Here is a 17,153-nt window from a genome sequence, read left to right as displayed (position 1 = left end):
GGCTCAAGTGAGGTCTTAGAAGGTAATACTGGTACAGAAGTAGCTCCTCAGGATGTTTTAGAGTCATGGGACCTCTGCCGAAAACGCCTGTCAATACGTATTACCAAAGACATAGCGCTCTCCAAAGAAGGAGGGGTCTCATACATCACCAAAGCCTCCTTCATGCTCTCAGATAAACCCTGGAAAAACTGGCTTTTCAGAGCAGGGTCATGCCACAGTATCTGTGGACCAGCGCCGAAACTCAGCACAGTAATCCTCTGGCGCTCAATCCCTGTTACAGATAACGGTTCTTAGACTCGGCCAATGATGCCCTATCAGGATCATCATAGATGAGCCCAAGAGCTGAGAAAACTCCGTCCACCGTTAAAAAAACGGGTGAATCAGAGAGCAAGGAAAAGCCCATGCTTGAGGGTCCCCACTCAAGAGAGAAATAATTATTCCAACACGCTGTTCCTCTAGTCCAGTGGAGCAAGGGTTAGAACATTATTGAAGAACAGGAGTGAATAGAGTTATCTTACATAACACTATAGTAAAATTTTGCAAGCCAGGGATATAAAAACAATAGTGACCTCAATGAGCCCTCCATGTCAGAGGAAGATGCAAGAGCAAAAGATGTTCTTCATTGTGTAAACCCCACAAAACAGTCCCCTGGATCCTTCTGATATGTGGACTAAGATGGTGGTTGCAATACCATACGTAACCTGTGGACAAGTGCTGCACTGTTCATAGAAGAAAGCAGACACGTTTTTCTAACCTCTTTACTGCTCAAAATCAGTTCATATTATAAATTCCACCTTGTGCAACTGGGTCACTCTTAAACAAAATTATAATTAAGAAAAAAAAAATGAAAGAAATGTTGTCAGGAAAGGAATCTAGTAACCATCATAATTCCAGCATGGCTGCCATAAAATATATAAGTAAGTAAAGTTACCTGTGTATACCCAGTTGTTAATTGTGGAAGCTGATATGTCAATATTTGGATAATACAGCGCTAAAATAAAGCAGAAAGAAAATAAATCTAAAAACAGGAACATTTTTGTTACGGACATCATTAAAGGGGTTGTCCACTACTATTCAAAATAGCCCAATGTGTTTTAATGATAAATAGAAGCTTCTTTCTAATTACCTCCCTCTGCTGTTTCTGCCTGTGAGCGGCGCTATCACTGGCCGCTCGCAGGCAGCACGTGACCCCCGGCTGTAGCCAGCTCTGACATCCGCTGACATCATGATTCCGGATGCAGCCGGGGGTCTCTGTCTTCCGCGTTCCACGTTGGCTGCTGGGATGTCGGCTGGGTTACCCCCCACGTCACACCCGGCATCCACCGCGCGCTCACCCTCTCTCCATTCATTGGGAAAGCTCGAGGTGGATGCTGGGTGTGACGCAGGCGGTAACCCCACCCACAACCCAGCAGCCACCGCGGGGACCCCAGCGCTGAGTCACGCCTCACTTGATGTGCTGCCTGTGAGCGGCCAGTGATAGCGCCACTCACAGGCAGAAACAGCACCAGGAGGTAATTAGAAAGAAGCTTTTTTTCAGCATAAAAATACATTGGGCTATTTTGTATAGCAGTGGACAACTCTTTTAAGTCGTGTTGTAGCTTTAAACGGCAATATACAGATTAGTAAATTTTACAGAAATAAAAGAAAAAATTAAATTGGTTGTCCGGTCCTAATCGATAAGTCTGCAGTCACTCTGTGTAACTGCAGACTTCTGAACCCCACCAACCGCACACACTGTGCGCTGCACGGATTCACTGGTGTCTGAGCCGGGACTGGAGGGTATGTATGAGTTATACATACTCCCGGCCAAAGCCCGTCCATACACTTGTATTGAGCGAGGTTGTGCCCCAACTAGTAACGAGGCTGTCCAGTGGGCGTGGCTGACTAGAGGGCATGGCCTCGCTCCATACAAGTGTATGGAGCAAGGTCACGCCCACTAGAGGGGCTCGGGCTAGGAGTATGTATAATGCATACATCAAAGCCGCTCCTGCTCAGTAACCGATGAATCCCCGCAGGGCACAGTGTTGGCGCTGTGGGGATTCATAAGTCTGCAGTCACACAGAGTGACTGCTGACTTATTGAATAGGACCAGACAGCCACTTTAAAGAGAATTTTAAACCTCTCTCCTGACTTATTTGTTACATAAAAATACTCCACCATGAGCATCTTTTACTCACAACCTTGAATTGTGTTGTTCCTCTATTACTCACTGACGTGTAAGAATAAACTAAAAAATTGGCACTCCCATTCCACTGGCTACTCTTAGTTCGCACCTGTACACACCAATTTTCTGATTTGGAAATGATGGTCAGTCTTTTTGCTATTTGTATACTGGCTCTCTGATTGAGCACTCCACCCTCCAGCTTGTGGCAGTTTTAATTGCAGCAGGATCCTACCTACCCATAAATGCAGGCTTCAGCCTAGGAGAGTGTTCACACTAGATAGGTTCACAGCAAACCGGAGATGGCCTTGTCATTGGCTGCTGGGCATGCATGAATTGGCCAAATTATGTGCTAAGCATCTCACTTTCCTTCTTATTATCCAGAGCAGTAATGCTATTCACATTTCATCTATTTCTTGTTAACATGCTTTACCAGTGCAGCTTATTTGCTTGTAGGCGCAGAGATAGGACGTGCATCTATCAGGCATTTATGACAGACCGTTTTAATATGCCATCAAAGTTCCAAGGTGGGAATACCTCTGTAAAGGTTCCTGGCAGTAAATGGATGAACCCAGAAATTCCATAAGCTCAGAATTGTAATAAAGGAGACTATTGTAATTAACACAAATCTATTATATACCCTGAGCTGCGTCTGAAGCCGCACTTCACTTTAGTCAATAGGGGAGGCAGAAGGGGAAAAGCAAATTGGGTATGCTCCTTACGTTCAGCAATAATGGACGGAGGATCTCCCAGATAGTATCCAACCTCTTCTCCAGAGAGGACATTGAGCAGGCTGCTAGCTGTCGCACCATTTAATACATTGCTATAATTCTTCACAACGTAGATCAGGGTAAGAATTTGGTTTTCTTTGGATGTGCTCAAAATCTATCAAAAGACAGAAAACAGATATTATAAAACTAATTAAATAATTTAATTATCGATGTACCGCAGACATTGCAAAATTAAATTAGGGTACACTAGACAGGGGCATAGTTAAAGAGAAGAAATGCAGTGTGCCAGAAGTGTTGGATATCTCTAACAAGCCATTATGTCTTGGATAATGTACCAAATATACACTGTGTGCACAATTATTAGGCAAGTGAGTATTTTGACCATATCATCATTTTTATGCAGATTTTCCAAGTCCAAGCTGTATAACCCTGAATGCTTATAGGATGAAGCAGATCAGGTGATGTGTACTTGTGTAATGAGGGAATGCCTAAGGACACAACACCCTTTATCAAGGTGTGTAGAATTATTAAGCAGCTTTTTTTTTTCAAGTAAAATTAGTCGAAAAAGAGATTTAACTGACCCTGAAAAGTCAAAAATTGTTACAAGTATTACAGAGGGATGCAGCACTCTTGAAAACACTAAGGTATAGGGGCACGATCAAAGAATCAGCAAAAATGTTGTTGCAAATAGTCAACAAAATCACAAAAAACGTGTTCAGGAAAAAAAAAACACATTAACTGCCAAAGATTTGTAAAGAATCAAACATAAAGCCACCAGGAAGCCATGATCCTCCACTGCGGTCATATTCCAGAACTGCAGCCTCCCTGGAGGCCCAGAAGTACAAGGTGTTCAGTGCTCAGAGACATGGCCAAGGTAAGGAGGCTGAACCCAACCACCACTGAACAAGACACAGAAAGGGAAATGTCAGGACTGGGCCAAGACATATCCAGAGAAAAATTGTTCAATGGTTCTATGGACTGGTGAGAAGAGAGACATTACGTATCAGAAAAAGCGTAGAGGATGACTCTAAAACATAAATTTTAATTATACTAGTAAAACATAACCATTCAGCCCTCTCCTTCTGTAGACAAAGGGTGTATCAGGGTAGAACCACTCTCTTAAGGACACCGCATTGCATCCTAATCTTTAAACCTCCATACGTCAGCAAAAAATTAGATAAGGGCTTAAAGACCCTTCAGGGTCCAATAATTAATCATACACAGGCAGAAACAATACCAATACTATAGTACTCTCCCATTTATAACTGACTGTGCCTTGGAGAAATCCAAACAAAAATCTAATTATATTTAAAGTGACATTGTGCATAAAAGAGATAACATGCTTAGATCTCACCAATTTTTCGCCATAAAAACCGTATGGTCAGTATGCTATATTTTTGCAGTTACCTACATACTTGGGCCTTTACTGTTCTGCAGCCTTTCCTCCATATAATAACAGGATCAGTATGTGACTGTTTTCTACCTTGTGCTGGAAGTTCTTTAGTGTATCTGCTCTCTACCTTGCTCACTGTTTTTAACTTGTCTTTATATTGTTATATATGTGCTTTATATGTGTCTAATAAAGATTTGCTACAATTATTGAAACTTTAAAAACTCTTCTGTCCTCCTGGTTTTTGACACTTTTAGCCATACAGTGTATTTTTCTATGACCATCTGATAATATTTAAAAATTTGGCACTAGAAAAGGAATTCATTTAATAGAAACTTTATTAATGTAAATGATTTGTTAAAAAAAACTGGCATGGTTAGAGCTACAAATATGACATGTAAGGGTTAAGTTGGTGTGTGGGTGATTTCTGTAGCTTTACAGAGCAGAATGTCCTGCCAGCCAGTGCACCTGTGAATGGTATAATCATGAACAGTAACACACCATCTAACAGGTGCAGAGCCGCCGTGACCATCCTTGTGCCAGACACCCCACATTGAGTCTACAAAACTGTGCCAGTAAATGCAGCCCGGTGAGGAAATGTCGGTTCAACTCATGAAGTATACAGCACTTTTTCATCCTACAAGTACCTAGTGGATATCACTCATAATATTGTTATAATGCTTCAGAAATTCAGCTAAAAGGCGGGTCATCTATGGGCAAAGCTGAAAAGGCAGGTGCGGGCAAGACGACCTACAAACCTGGATCAGTTACACCAGTTTTATCAGGAGGAAGGGGCCCAAATTCCAACCAACTATTGTGAGAAGCTTGTGGAAGGATATCCCAAACGTTTGACCCAAGTCATTCAGTTTAAGGGCAACGGTACCAAATACTAATGAAATGTATGTAAACTTTTGACTTTGCAGTAGGTAATAAAAATGCCTTAAAACATTCTCTCTCTCTCATTATTCTGGCATTTGGCAAATATTAAAAATTATGGTAATCCTAACTGACCTAAAACGGGAAAGGTTTATTCTGATTTCATGTCAGATATTGAGAAAAACATGCATATGTGTCTTTTTATATAGTGTATGTAAACTTCTGGTTTCAACTGTATAGCAGTGGTGGTGAACCTATGGCACGCAGAGCCCTCCATGTGAGCACACGCGTCATTAGCTCAGCGCCGGGGTTGGGGTAGCAGCGCAGTTCGGTGGTGCAGCATACACCCTGCATGACTGTCCCTCCAGCTGAGCACACCCGGAGCCCGCACCAGCTCCACGCAGACGGGGCGAGAGGTGGCTGCAAGGCAGGCCAGGCCGGGGTGCACTGCAGGCAGCGGAAGAGGACCTCCGAGGAGGATTGGGCGAGCGCCCACTGAGGACAAGGAGAGCAGCAGGTGCCCTGGGAGATACATCCTGCAGTGCGCACTGAGATCACTGCCTGGCAGCAACCTGACCTGGTCTGCACCTGGGATCGCACTACGGCCCCTCTCCCTGCCTGGCACTGGGTTCTGCCTGTTACACCTCTGCTCTTCTTTAGCTCTGCTCATTATTTTCTCTTGACACTCTCTACCTTGCTTTCTGCTATCTCTTCTCTTTCTTGATTCTGCAATTTACCACTGTCTCTCCTCTGCCTGCAGTCTGCTGCCTGGACTTTACTGCTCTTTATAACTGCAGTCTGGTGCCCCTGCTCCTGTCTGTCTTAGTTGCCCCCGCCTGCTCTCTGTCTCCCCCGCCTGCTCTCTGTCACCCCGCCTGTTATCTGTCACCCCAGCCTGTTGTCTGTTGCCCCCACCTGTTGTCTGTTGCCCCCACCTGTTCTCTGTTGCCTGTCTGCTCTGTCGCCCCTGCCTGTTTTCTGTCACTTTCACCTGCTCTCTGTCACTCCCGACTGCTGTCGCCCCTGCCTGCTCTTTGTCACCCCGCCTGTACTCTGTCACCCCAGCCTGTTCTCTGTCGTCCCAGCCTGTTCTCTGTTGCCTGTCTGCTCTGTTGCCCCTGCTTGCTTTCTGTCACTTTCGCCTGTTCTCTGTCGCCCCCGTCTGCGCTCTGTCTCTCCCGCCTGCTCTCTGTTATGCCCGTCTGCGATCTGTCACGCCCATCTGTTTTGGTGCCCCTGACTATTCTCTGTTGCCCCTGCCTTCTCTCTGTTGACCCTGCCTGCTCTCTTTGGCCCCTGCCTGCTGTTTCCTCTGCCTTTTCTCTGTTTCCCCTGCCTGTTCTCTGTTGCCCTGCCTGCTCTTGGATATTCCAGTCTGTTCTCTCTTGCCCTTGCCTGTTCTGTTGCCTGTCTGCTCTGCTGCCCCTGCCTGTTCTCTGTTGCCTGTCTGCTTTGTCGCCACTGCCTGTTCTTCTGTTGCCCCTACCTGCTCTCTGATATGCCCCTGCCTATTCTCTGTTGCTCCTCCCTGCTCTCTGTATGAGTTGTTTTTTCTAAACTAAAACGTTTATTTGTAAAAAAAAATGGAAATTTGGCAAAAATTGAGAAAATTTAGCAATTTTCCAAATTTTAATTTTTATGCCCTTAAATCGGAGAGATGTGTCACACAAAATAGTTAATAAATAACATTTCCCACATGTCTACTTTACATCAGCACAATTTTGGAACCAAATTTTTTTATTAGGGAACTATAAAGGTTAAAAGTTGATCAGTGATTTCTCATTTTTCCAACAAAATTTACAAAACCATTTTTTTAGGGACCACATCACATTTGAAGTCACTTTGAGGGGTCTTTATGACAGAAAATACCCAAAAGTGACAACATTCTAAAAACTGCACCGCTCAAGGTGCTAAAAACCACATTCAAGAAGTTTATTAACCATTCAAGTGATTCACAGGAATTTTTGGAATGTGGAAGAAAAAAATTAACATTTAACTTTTAACTAAGCTGTCATTAGTCTTGAGCGCAAGTGCTCGCTACTTGAGTTTGCATCAGGTACTCAGGTATACCATGTATCACGCGTGTTCAAGTGACATGCTCGAGTCCCCGCCCACATGTTTCACGGTTATTAGACACCCAAAAAAAACATGCGGGGATCGCTCGTGCATGGCAGGCAATCCCCGCAAGTTTTTTTTGGCCGCGAAGCATATGGGGCAGAGACTCAAACATGTCACTCGAGCATCTGCGAAACTCAGTGCATATCCAAGCACCAGATGCAAATTCAAGTAGCGAGCACTTGCACGCAACACTAGTCGCCATATCGTCATCTTTTTTTTTTTACTTTTGAAAAAAATCCCAACCCTAGCACAACCCTAACCCGAGAGTTTATTTTTTACGCCATTCCTCATGCGGTATAAGTGATTAGATGACTTTATTCTTTGGGTCGGTGCGATTACAGTGATACCAGAATCATATCGGGTTTTTATGATTGACAGCTGACACACACTAAAAGAAGCATTTTTTTGCAAAATCTATTTTTTGCATCGCCATATTTTGAGAGCTATAATTTTTACATATTTTAGCCGACAGAGTCATATGATGGCTTGGTTTTTGCGGGATGAGTTGAAGTTTTTATTGGTACCATTTTCAGGCATGTGACATTTTTTGATCGCTTTCTATTCCGATTTTTGGAAGGCAGAATAAACAAAAACCAACAATTCAGGAATTGTTTTTTTTTTTTTAATTTTGATTCTGTTCCGCGTGTGGTTAAATTGATAAGGTAGGTTTATTCTTCGGGTCACTACGTTTACAGTGGTACCACATTTATATTGTTTTTCTATGTTTTGACGCTTTTACACAATAAAAGCTATTTTATAGAAAATAATTTTTTTGCATCGCTTTATTCTGAGAGCTATAACTTTTTTATTTTTCAGCTGATGGAGCTGTATCGCGGCTTGTTTTTTGCGGGACAAGATGACATTTTCAGCGGTACTATTTTTATTTATATTCGTCTTTTTGACGTTTTTGGTTGAAATTAAGATTTAATGAGAGAAAACACAGTAGTTTGACAATAAATGACTTCACCCAACCAATAACCATGAGTGGAGAAAAAGTTTTTTGTTATCATTCATATTCTCTGAAACAAGGCCAAGAAAGAAAAAATTCTGCTGCCGTATGTAAACTTTTGAGCACAACTGTATAATAAGCAGTAATTCCAAGAGTTCATTAAATGAAATACAATGTAGTTGTGTATCAGGGGTTAAAAGATAAATTGTCAGTAGGTTTTTGCTATGTAATATGAGAGCAGCATAATATCGGCACAGGGACCCTTATTCCAGGGATGTGTGACTTACTCAGCCGCTTGCTTTAGTTTCAATACAATCAGTGTTTTTTCTGCAGGAGATTATCACTGCAGGACTAGGTGTCTCATGCTAACCAGTCCAGCTAATCTTGCAACCCCGCTCCCACTACAAAACTGCACAAGTAATACAGTAAGTGATACATCACTGGAATCAAGCTCTCTATCTCTACATTATACTGCTATCAGATTTCATAGCGAAAACCTGCTAACAGATTCAATTTAACTACTGTATCTCCCACACTGATGGACAAGTCTGGGTTTGGCAAATGCCAGGAGAACATTACATGCCAGATGAGATTGTGCCAACTGTATAGTTTGGTGGAGCAAGGCTAATACTATTGGGTTGTCTTTCAGGGTTTGGCCTAAGCCCTTTAATCCCAGTGAAGGAAAATCTTAATGCTTCCGCATACCAAGATATTTTGGACGATTGTAGCTTCCAGCTTAGTGGAAACGATTCGAGGAAGGCCCTTTTCTGTTCCAGCATGATCGTGCCCCAGTCATAAAGTGCAGAAATCAAGGTCCATAAAGGCATGGTCAGGGGAGTCTGGTGTGGAAGAACTTGACTGGCAGCACAGAGCCATGACCTCAACCCCACTCACCCCACTCTACCCCACTCACCCCTTTCCCTAGAAGCCAGTTTTCACCTTGACCAGGTCAAATGTTTCAAATCGAATTGATATAATTTCAGTTTATTTATGAAAATATTTCAAATTAGAAACATGTGCAAATTTTAAGCTTTTATTTTTTCGGATTTAAAAATAGATAGTGATATGGTACAAATCAGTTAAAAATAACATTTACCATTTGATTACTTGCGTCAGCAACATTTTTGAAAAGTCTTTTTTTTTTTGTTAGGATCTTACTTAAAAGTTGAGCAGCAGTTTTTCTTTTATTTTTCAATGAAATTTACAAAATCTATACTTTTGGGGACCAATTCACTTTTGAGGTGACTTTTAGGAACAAAAAAAATCCATAAAAAAATAAAAACGGCACTAGTCAAACAAATGGAAACCGCATTTAGGAAGTTTGTTAACCCTTCCGAAGCTTCACAGAAATTAACACAAAGACGAATAAAAAAATGAAAACATATATTTTTCCCATCAAACTGTTATTTAGTTCCCAATTTTTTATTTACATAAGGGTAACATGAGAAAATGAATTCTAAAAATTGTTGTGCAATTTCTCCTGAGTACATGGATACCCCTTATGTAGTCAGAAACTGCTGTTTGAGCGCATAGCAGGACTCGGAGGGCAAGGAGCACTATATTACTTTATCAAACCCCCTGAAGTACCCAAACAGCAGCGGCTCTCAAAAAGTACGTGTTTAAAAATGACACCCACTTATGGGATTCATTTAGGGTTGTAATTAGCACTTTGAACCACCAGGTGCTATACAGAATTTTATAATGCTAGGATGTGAAAATTAAAAATAAAGTTTTTTTCCACTAAAATATTGCTTTAGCCCTAAATTTCTAATTTTCATAAGGGGTAATGGAAAACCACCACAAGTGACCACATTTCCTCTCAATGAATTCATCTAGAAGTGTACTCAGCAGTTTGAAAATGGAAAATATGCTTAGTTCCCCATGAATTGTGCCCAGCTCGTGCTTCTGGAGACTGGCACCCAGTAAATTGTTTAGTGGGGTCTCACCACTATAGTAATACCACACATAGTTAGTTATACAGGTTGAAAGAAAACTCGGGTCCATCAAGTTCCACCTTTCTCCACCAATTAAACATTTTTTTGTCTTTAAATTACCTATAACCCACCCATAATGAGTGCTCCCTTGTCTTTAGTATGATCTTTGGAAGGAATAAGTCATGTACTAGTCCTTTGTATTGACCACTCATGTACAGTACAGACCAAAAGTTTGGACACAGCTTCTCATTTAAAGATTTTTCTGTATTTTCATGATTTTGAAAATTGTACATTCACACTGAAGGCATCAAAACTATGAAATAACACATGTGGAATTATATACTTAACAAAAAAGTGTGAAACAACTGAAAATATGGCTTATATTTTAGGTTCTTCAAAGTAGCCACCTTTTGCTTTGATGACTGCTTTGCACACTCTTGGCATTCTCTTGATGAGCTTCAAGAGGTAGTCACCGGAAATGGTTTTCACTTCACAGGTGTGCCCTGTCAGGTTTAATAAGTGGGATTTCTTGCCTTATAAATAGGGTTGGGACCATCAGTTGTGTTGTGCAGAAGTCAGGTGGATACACAGCTGATAGTCCTACTGAATAGACTGATAGAATTTGTATTATGGCAAGAAAAAAGCAGCTACAGTCATATGAAAAAGTTTGGGCACCCCTATTAATCTTAAGCTTAATGTTTTATAAAAATTGGTGTTTTTGCAACAGCTATTTCAGTTTGATATATGTAATAACTGTTGGACACAGTAATGTTTCTGCCTTGAAATGAGGTTTATTGTACTAACAGAAAATGTGCAATCTGCATTCAAACAAAATTTGACAGGTGCATAAGTATGGGCACCCCACCAGAAAAGTGACATTAATATTTAGTAGATCCTCCTTTTGCAAAAATAACAGCCTCTAGTCGCTTCCTGTAGCTTTTAATGAGTTCCTGGATGAAGGATGAAGGTATTTTTGACCATTCCTCTTTACAAAATAATTCCAGTTCAGTAAAGTTTGATGGTCGCCGAGCATGGACAGCCCTCTTCAAATGATCCCACAGATGTTCAATGATATTCAGGTCTGGGGACTGGGATGGCCATTCCAGAACATTGTAATTGTTCCTCTGCATGAATGCCTGAGTAGATTTGGAGCGGTGTTTTGGATCATTGTCTTGCTGAAAGATCCATCCCCTGCGTAACTTCAACTTTATCACTGATTCTTGAACATTATTGTCAAGAATCTGCTGATACTGAGTGGAATCCATGCGTCCCTCAACTTTAACAAGATTCCCAGTGCCGGCATTGGCCACACAGCCCCAAAGCATGATGGAACCTCCACCAAATTTTACTGTGGGTAGCAAGTGTTTTTCTTGGAATGCTGTGTTTTTTTGCCGCCATGCATAACGCCTTTTTGTATGACCAAACAACTCAATCTTGGTTTCATCAGTCCACAGGACCTTCTTCCAAAAAGAAATTGGCTTCTCCAAATGTGCTTTTGCATACCTCAGCCGACTCTGTTTGTGGCGTGCTTGCAGAAACGGCTTCTTTCGCATCACTCTCCCATACAGCTTCTCCTTGTGCAAAGTGCGTTGTATAGTTGACCGATGCACAGTGACACCATCTGCAGCAAGTTGATGCTGCAGCTCTCTGGAGGTGGTCTGAGGATTGTCCTTGACTGATCTCACCATTCTTCTTCTCTGCCTTTCTGATGTTTTTCTTGGCCTGCCACTTCTGGCCTTAACAAGAACTGTCCCTGTGTTCTTCCATTTCCTTACTATGTTCCTCACAGTGGAAACTGACAGGTTAAATCTCAGAGACAGCATTTTGTATCCTTCCCCTGAACAACTATGTTGAATAATCTTTGTTTTCAGATCATTTGACAGTTGTTTTGAGGAGCCCATCGTGCCACTCTTCAGAGGAGATTCAAACAGGAGAACAACTTGCAAGTGGCCACTTTAAGTCATTAAGTCTTTTGTCATGATTGCATACACCTGGCTATGAAGTTCAAAGCTCAATGAGGTTACAAAACCAAAAAAAGTGCTTTAGTAAGTCAGTAAAAAGTAGGTAGGAGTATTTAAAACAAGAAAATGATAAGGGTGCCCATACTTATGCACCTGTCAAATTTTGTTTGAATGCAGATTGCATTTTCTGTTAGCACAATAAACCTCATTTCAAGGCAGAAACATTACTGTGTCCAACAGTTATTACACACATCAAACTGAAATAGCTGTTGCAAAAACACCAATTTTTATAAAACATTAAGCTTAAGATTAATAGGGGTGCCCAAACTTTTTCATATGACTGTAAGTAAAGAAAAACAAGTGGCCATCATTACTTTAAGAAATGAAGGTCAGTCAGTGCGAAAAATTGGGAAAACTTTGAAAGTGTCCCCAAGTGCAGTTGCAAAAACCATCAAGCGCTACAAAGCAACTGGCTCACATGAGGACCGCCCCAGGAAAGGAAGACCAAGAGTCACCTCTGCTTCTGAGGATAAGTTTATCTGAGTCACCAGCCTCAGAAATCGCAGGTTAACAGCAGCTCAGATTAGAGACCAGGTCAATGCCACACAGAGTTCTAGCAGCAGACACATCTCTACAACAACTGTTAAGAGGAGACTTTGTGCAGCAGGCCTTCATGGTAAAATAGCTGCTAGGAAACCACTGCTAAGGACAGGCAACAAGGAGAAGAGACTTGTTTGGGCTAAAGAACACAAGGAATGGACATTAGACCAGTGGAAATCTGTGCTTTGGTCTGATGAGTCCAAATTTGAGATCTTTGGTTCCAACCACGGTGTCTTTGTGCGACGCAGAAAAGGTGAACGGATGGACTCTACATGCCTGGTTCCCACCTTGAAGCATGGAGGAGGAGGTGTGATGGTGTGGGGGTCCTTTGCTGGTGACACTTTTGGGGATTTATTCAAAATTTAAGGCATACTGAACCAGCATGGCTACCACAGCATCTTGCAGCGGCTTGCTATTCCATCCGGTTTGCGTTTAGTTGGACTATCATTTATTTTTCAACAGGACAATGACCCCAAACACACCTCCAGGCTGTGTAAGGGCTATTTGACCAAGAAGGAGAGTGATGGGGTGCTACGCCAGATGACCTGGCCTCCACAGTCACCAGACCTGAACACAATCGAGATGGTTTGGGGTGAGCTGGACCGCAGACTGAAGGCATAAGGGCCAACAAGTGCTAAGCATCTCTGGGAACTCCTTCAAGATTGTTGGAAGACCATTTAAGGTGACTACCTCATGAAGCTCATCAAGAGAATGCCAAGAGTGTGCAAAGCAGTCATCAAAGCAAAAGGTGGCTGCTTTGAAGAACCTAGAATATAAGACATATTTTCAGTTGTTTCACACTTTTTTGTTAAGTATATAATTCCACATGTGTTAATTCATAGTTTTGATGCCTTCAGTGTGAATGTACAATTTTCAAAGTCATGAAAATACAGAAAAATCTTTAAATGAGAAGGTGTGTCCAAACTTTTGGTCTGTACTGTATTTATACATATAAATGAGATCTTCTCTGAGACGTCTTTTTTTCTAAGCTAAACAAGCCCAACTTTTCCAACCTCTCATCATCTCTTCCATCTCTTGTAATAATTTAGTTGCCCGCCTTCGCAGTGACATGTAGATACTAACTACGGCCTAAGTACACGGTGGCACTCAGAAGGGAGGGGGCATTTGAACTTCTGAGCGCAGATTTAGCCGGGTTCTTGTGGGGATTTTGAGGCGGTGGAGCTATTCCAGAGCTTTTGTGCTAGCAGCAATGTGGTATGTCACTAATTTTCATTGACAGATAACGAAAATGATTAGTAGCTTGTTTTTTGTGGGATGAGTTGAAGTTTTTATTGGTATCAGTTTGGGAAAAGTAATATCTGGTCTCAGTTCTGGCAGTGCCCATTTTTTTTAGATGTACACAAATGCGTAATCAACTATGCCAAAATACATGGGGCACTGCAGGAACAGAGTGACTCCATCTGCCTCATCATCATGGGTGGTTCCATCAGCGGGTTCCTCGGATTCCTGCTTTTGTGTTTTGGGTCAGCACGATTACAGCATTTTTACAACCAATTATTTGTTTAGCATGACTATATTTTGAGAGCTGTAAGTTTTTTTCCTCCTGAGAGCTGAGTGCGGACTTGTTTTTTTTTGCAGGTTGAGATGACGTTTCCAGAAATACCATTGTGACTTTTTGATCATGTATTATTTCACTTCTGTATAGCAGTACGATGAAAAATCTTTGTTTTGGTCATGATTTTATTTATTTTTTGCTTTTGTCCATATAATGTATATACATAAATGCCATATTACCTGAACTGAGAGGTTGCTGCTGATCCCACCAGTACTGGTCAATTCTGCCCTCTCAAACGCTGTCTTTAACCTTTGTTCCATGTTTCGGACATAAACACAAGTATGGACATTAGCGCCTGTTCCCATTAACTTCAGAACTGTCAAAATAGACGGACATTAAATAGTTTAAATTACAATATGGTACGTTTTTAAGGCTTTATCCACACAAGTGTATAACACAGCCACCAAAGCTACTTTGTATCCATTTTCGAACAGACAATGATGAATTCTGACAGAAGCTATAGAATTCACTTTTATTAGGTTTACTGTAGTTTTGACAGCAAGAATAGTGATTTGGCACAAATATTGTAAACCCCATGGAAACTGGAGTCTATGGCTAAGTTCACCCGATAAGTATTTGGTGAGTTCTAGATACTGCAGATTTTCATCAGCATTTCTGCACCTATTAGCTAAATAGATTACTTGTGTTCTTTCACTGGGCTTTAAGCATGATTTTTTTCTGCTGGGGTTTTTGTTTCCTTTTAGTATGTAATTTGTTTAAATAAAATTGCTTTGTTTTGGACATTTCCTGGTACTTAGCGTTGATAAAACTTTATTAATAAAGTCATGTGAGGACTTGCAATAACAGAAATGCAATAATAAAAAATGTGCAGCTTTTTATATGTGGATTTTCTGCATCTCATTCAAGTCTATGAAGAAAATCTGCAAATACAAAGCAGATTAACCGCAACAGAAGCTGACATGCTGCACATTTCAAAAAATGCACCGCAGGTCAGTATAAGCATAAATATAAGGCTGTGGTCAGACGGCCGTATGTTCTGTACTACGAGAGAATTGGGCCGATTATGCTAATGACACTCCGCTCAATCTCAATCAGAGTTTGAGCAGAGTGTCATCTTCATGTGATCTGAGTCTCTCCCATGAAAGAATCGTATTTCAGGTGAGGAGAAGACGGAGAACTTAATTTCTCCATCTTCTCCACTGTCTGAGTCCATGGATGTCGGACTGCACTCGGATACAGAATAAGGCAGTTTAAATCTATGTCAGAATGGATATATAATTCTTTTTGACAGTATTTCTGATTGATATCAACTCCTTTATGCCGAAACCTATTTTCACTTTCCTGAACAGGCCAACTTTTTAAATTTTGACCAGTGTCACTTTAAGTGGTAATAACTCTGGAACGCTTCAACAGATCCCACTGTTTCTGAGGGCTCTTTCACATGTCAGTGTTTCCATTACGTGTGGTGACAGTTTTCACACGTACCGGAGACACTGACACACGTAGACCCATTCAAATGAATGGGTCTGTGCACATGTCAGTGTGTTTCCACGGACTGTATGTCTGTGTTATCCACACGTAGACGTGTTCGTTTTTGGCCGGCAGCACGGATCACACGGACCTTTTCAATTCAATGGGTCCATGTAAACACGAAACACGTACCGCACATGGATGTCAGCTGTGGGACACGTACTGGCGCCTGGGAGTCAGTGTACAGTTCGCGCTGTTCCCAAATGCTGGGTGCTGAACGCCGCCCTCCTCAGCTGATCAGCACCAGCAGGGACGATGATGAGGATAGTAGTAGTCCTAAATCTCCCCCGCTGTAATCCATGTGACCAATCACGTCAAGGAGCTGAAGAGAATGACTCGCTGCAGCGAGCAGCCTCGGAGCTGCGCTCAGTGAGCGGTGTCCTGTCACTCATTGAGCGCAGCGGAGTTCCGGGGCCCATTCGCTGCAGGAGTCATTCTCCTTGGCTCCGCTGCTGAGCGGTCACATGGATTACAGCGGGGGACACTTAGGACAGGTGAGTATATGGGTTTTCTTAATTTATTCTTATTTCTACAGGTGGACACTGCGGGAGCAGACACTACTACTCTCATCATTGTTCCTACTGGTGCTGAATGCAGCGCCGGAAGGGAACAATGATGAGTGCAGCATTCATCATCCGGCGCTTGGGAACAGCGCAAACTGTACACTGATTCACAGGCACAGGTATGTGTAATCCTAAAGTGGCACACGTGTGCCACACAGGTGCACACGGACATCTCCAGTACTGTTTTTTCCGGTATCAGAAATATCCGGATGTGGGAAACCGGCCTGAGATTGTTTATTCATGACACATTGTACTTAACAATAATAGTAAATTTAGGTTGATATGATTTGTTTTATTTTATGAAAATATCAAAAATTTGACAACATTTTTGAGAAATTCTCACTTTTTGAACTTTGAATTTTTATGCCCTCGAAAAAAAGACATACCACATACAAAATAATTAATAAATAACATTTATCACATGTCTACTTTATGTCAGCATAATTTTTTAAACATATTTTTTATTTGTTAGGAAGTTAGAAGAGTTAAAAAAATAGCAGTAATTTTTCATACAAAATTTACAAATCCTATTTTTTAGTGATCTCTTCATTTTTAAAGTGACTTTGAATTATAGTCAATGACATACGGACTATATGTCAGAAAACCCCCAAACAAGACCCCATTGTAAAAATGGCATTCCTAAAAGGATTCAAGAACGCCATTCAGGAAATTTGCTAACCTTTAGGTGCTTCATAAAAATAATAGCAAAGTGGAAGAAAATAATGAAAAATTTTGTATTTTTCACTAAAATGTTGCTTTAGCTCCAAAGTTTTAATTTTCACAAGGATAACAGGAGAAAATAG

General features: G+C 41.4%; 1 protein-coding gene across 6 annotated transcripts in view; it reads right to left on the bottom strand.

Moving 5' to 3' along the window:
- Positions 1-17,153, bottom strand: part of KIAA1549L (KIAA1549 like) — a 308,312-nt gene that overhangs the window by 156,751 nt on the left and 134,408 nt on the right. For all 6 annotated transcript variants that reach the window (XM_073658126.1, XM_073658125.1, XM_073658123.1 and 3 more), the window contains 3 exons: positions 14,476-14,612; positions 2,884-3,046; positions 932-991 (listed from right to left, as the gene is read on the bottom strand). In XM_073658126.1, coding sequence (XP_073514227.1) covers positions 932-991; positions 2,884-3,046; positions 14,476-14,612 — 360 coding nt within the window. The remainder of the gene's footprint in view (positions 1-931; positions 992-2,883; positions 3,047-14,475; positions 14,613-17,153) is intronic.

This window comes from Phyllobates terribilis, unplaced genomic scaffold (assembly GCF_046119375.1).
Source record: "Phyllobates terribilis strain yellow unplaced genomic scaffold, ASM4611937v1 Scaffold_13__5_contigs__length_258822181, whole genome shotgun sequence".
Taxonomy (NCBI): Eukaryota; Metazoa; Chordata; class Amphibia; order Anura; family Dendrobatidae; genus Phyllobates; species Phyllobates terribilis.
This window is presented reverse-complemented; position numbering and strand designations above follow the sequence as displayed.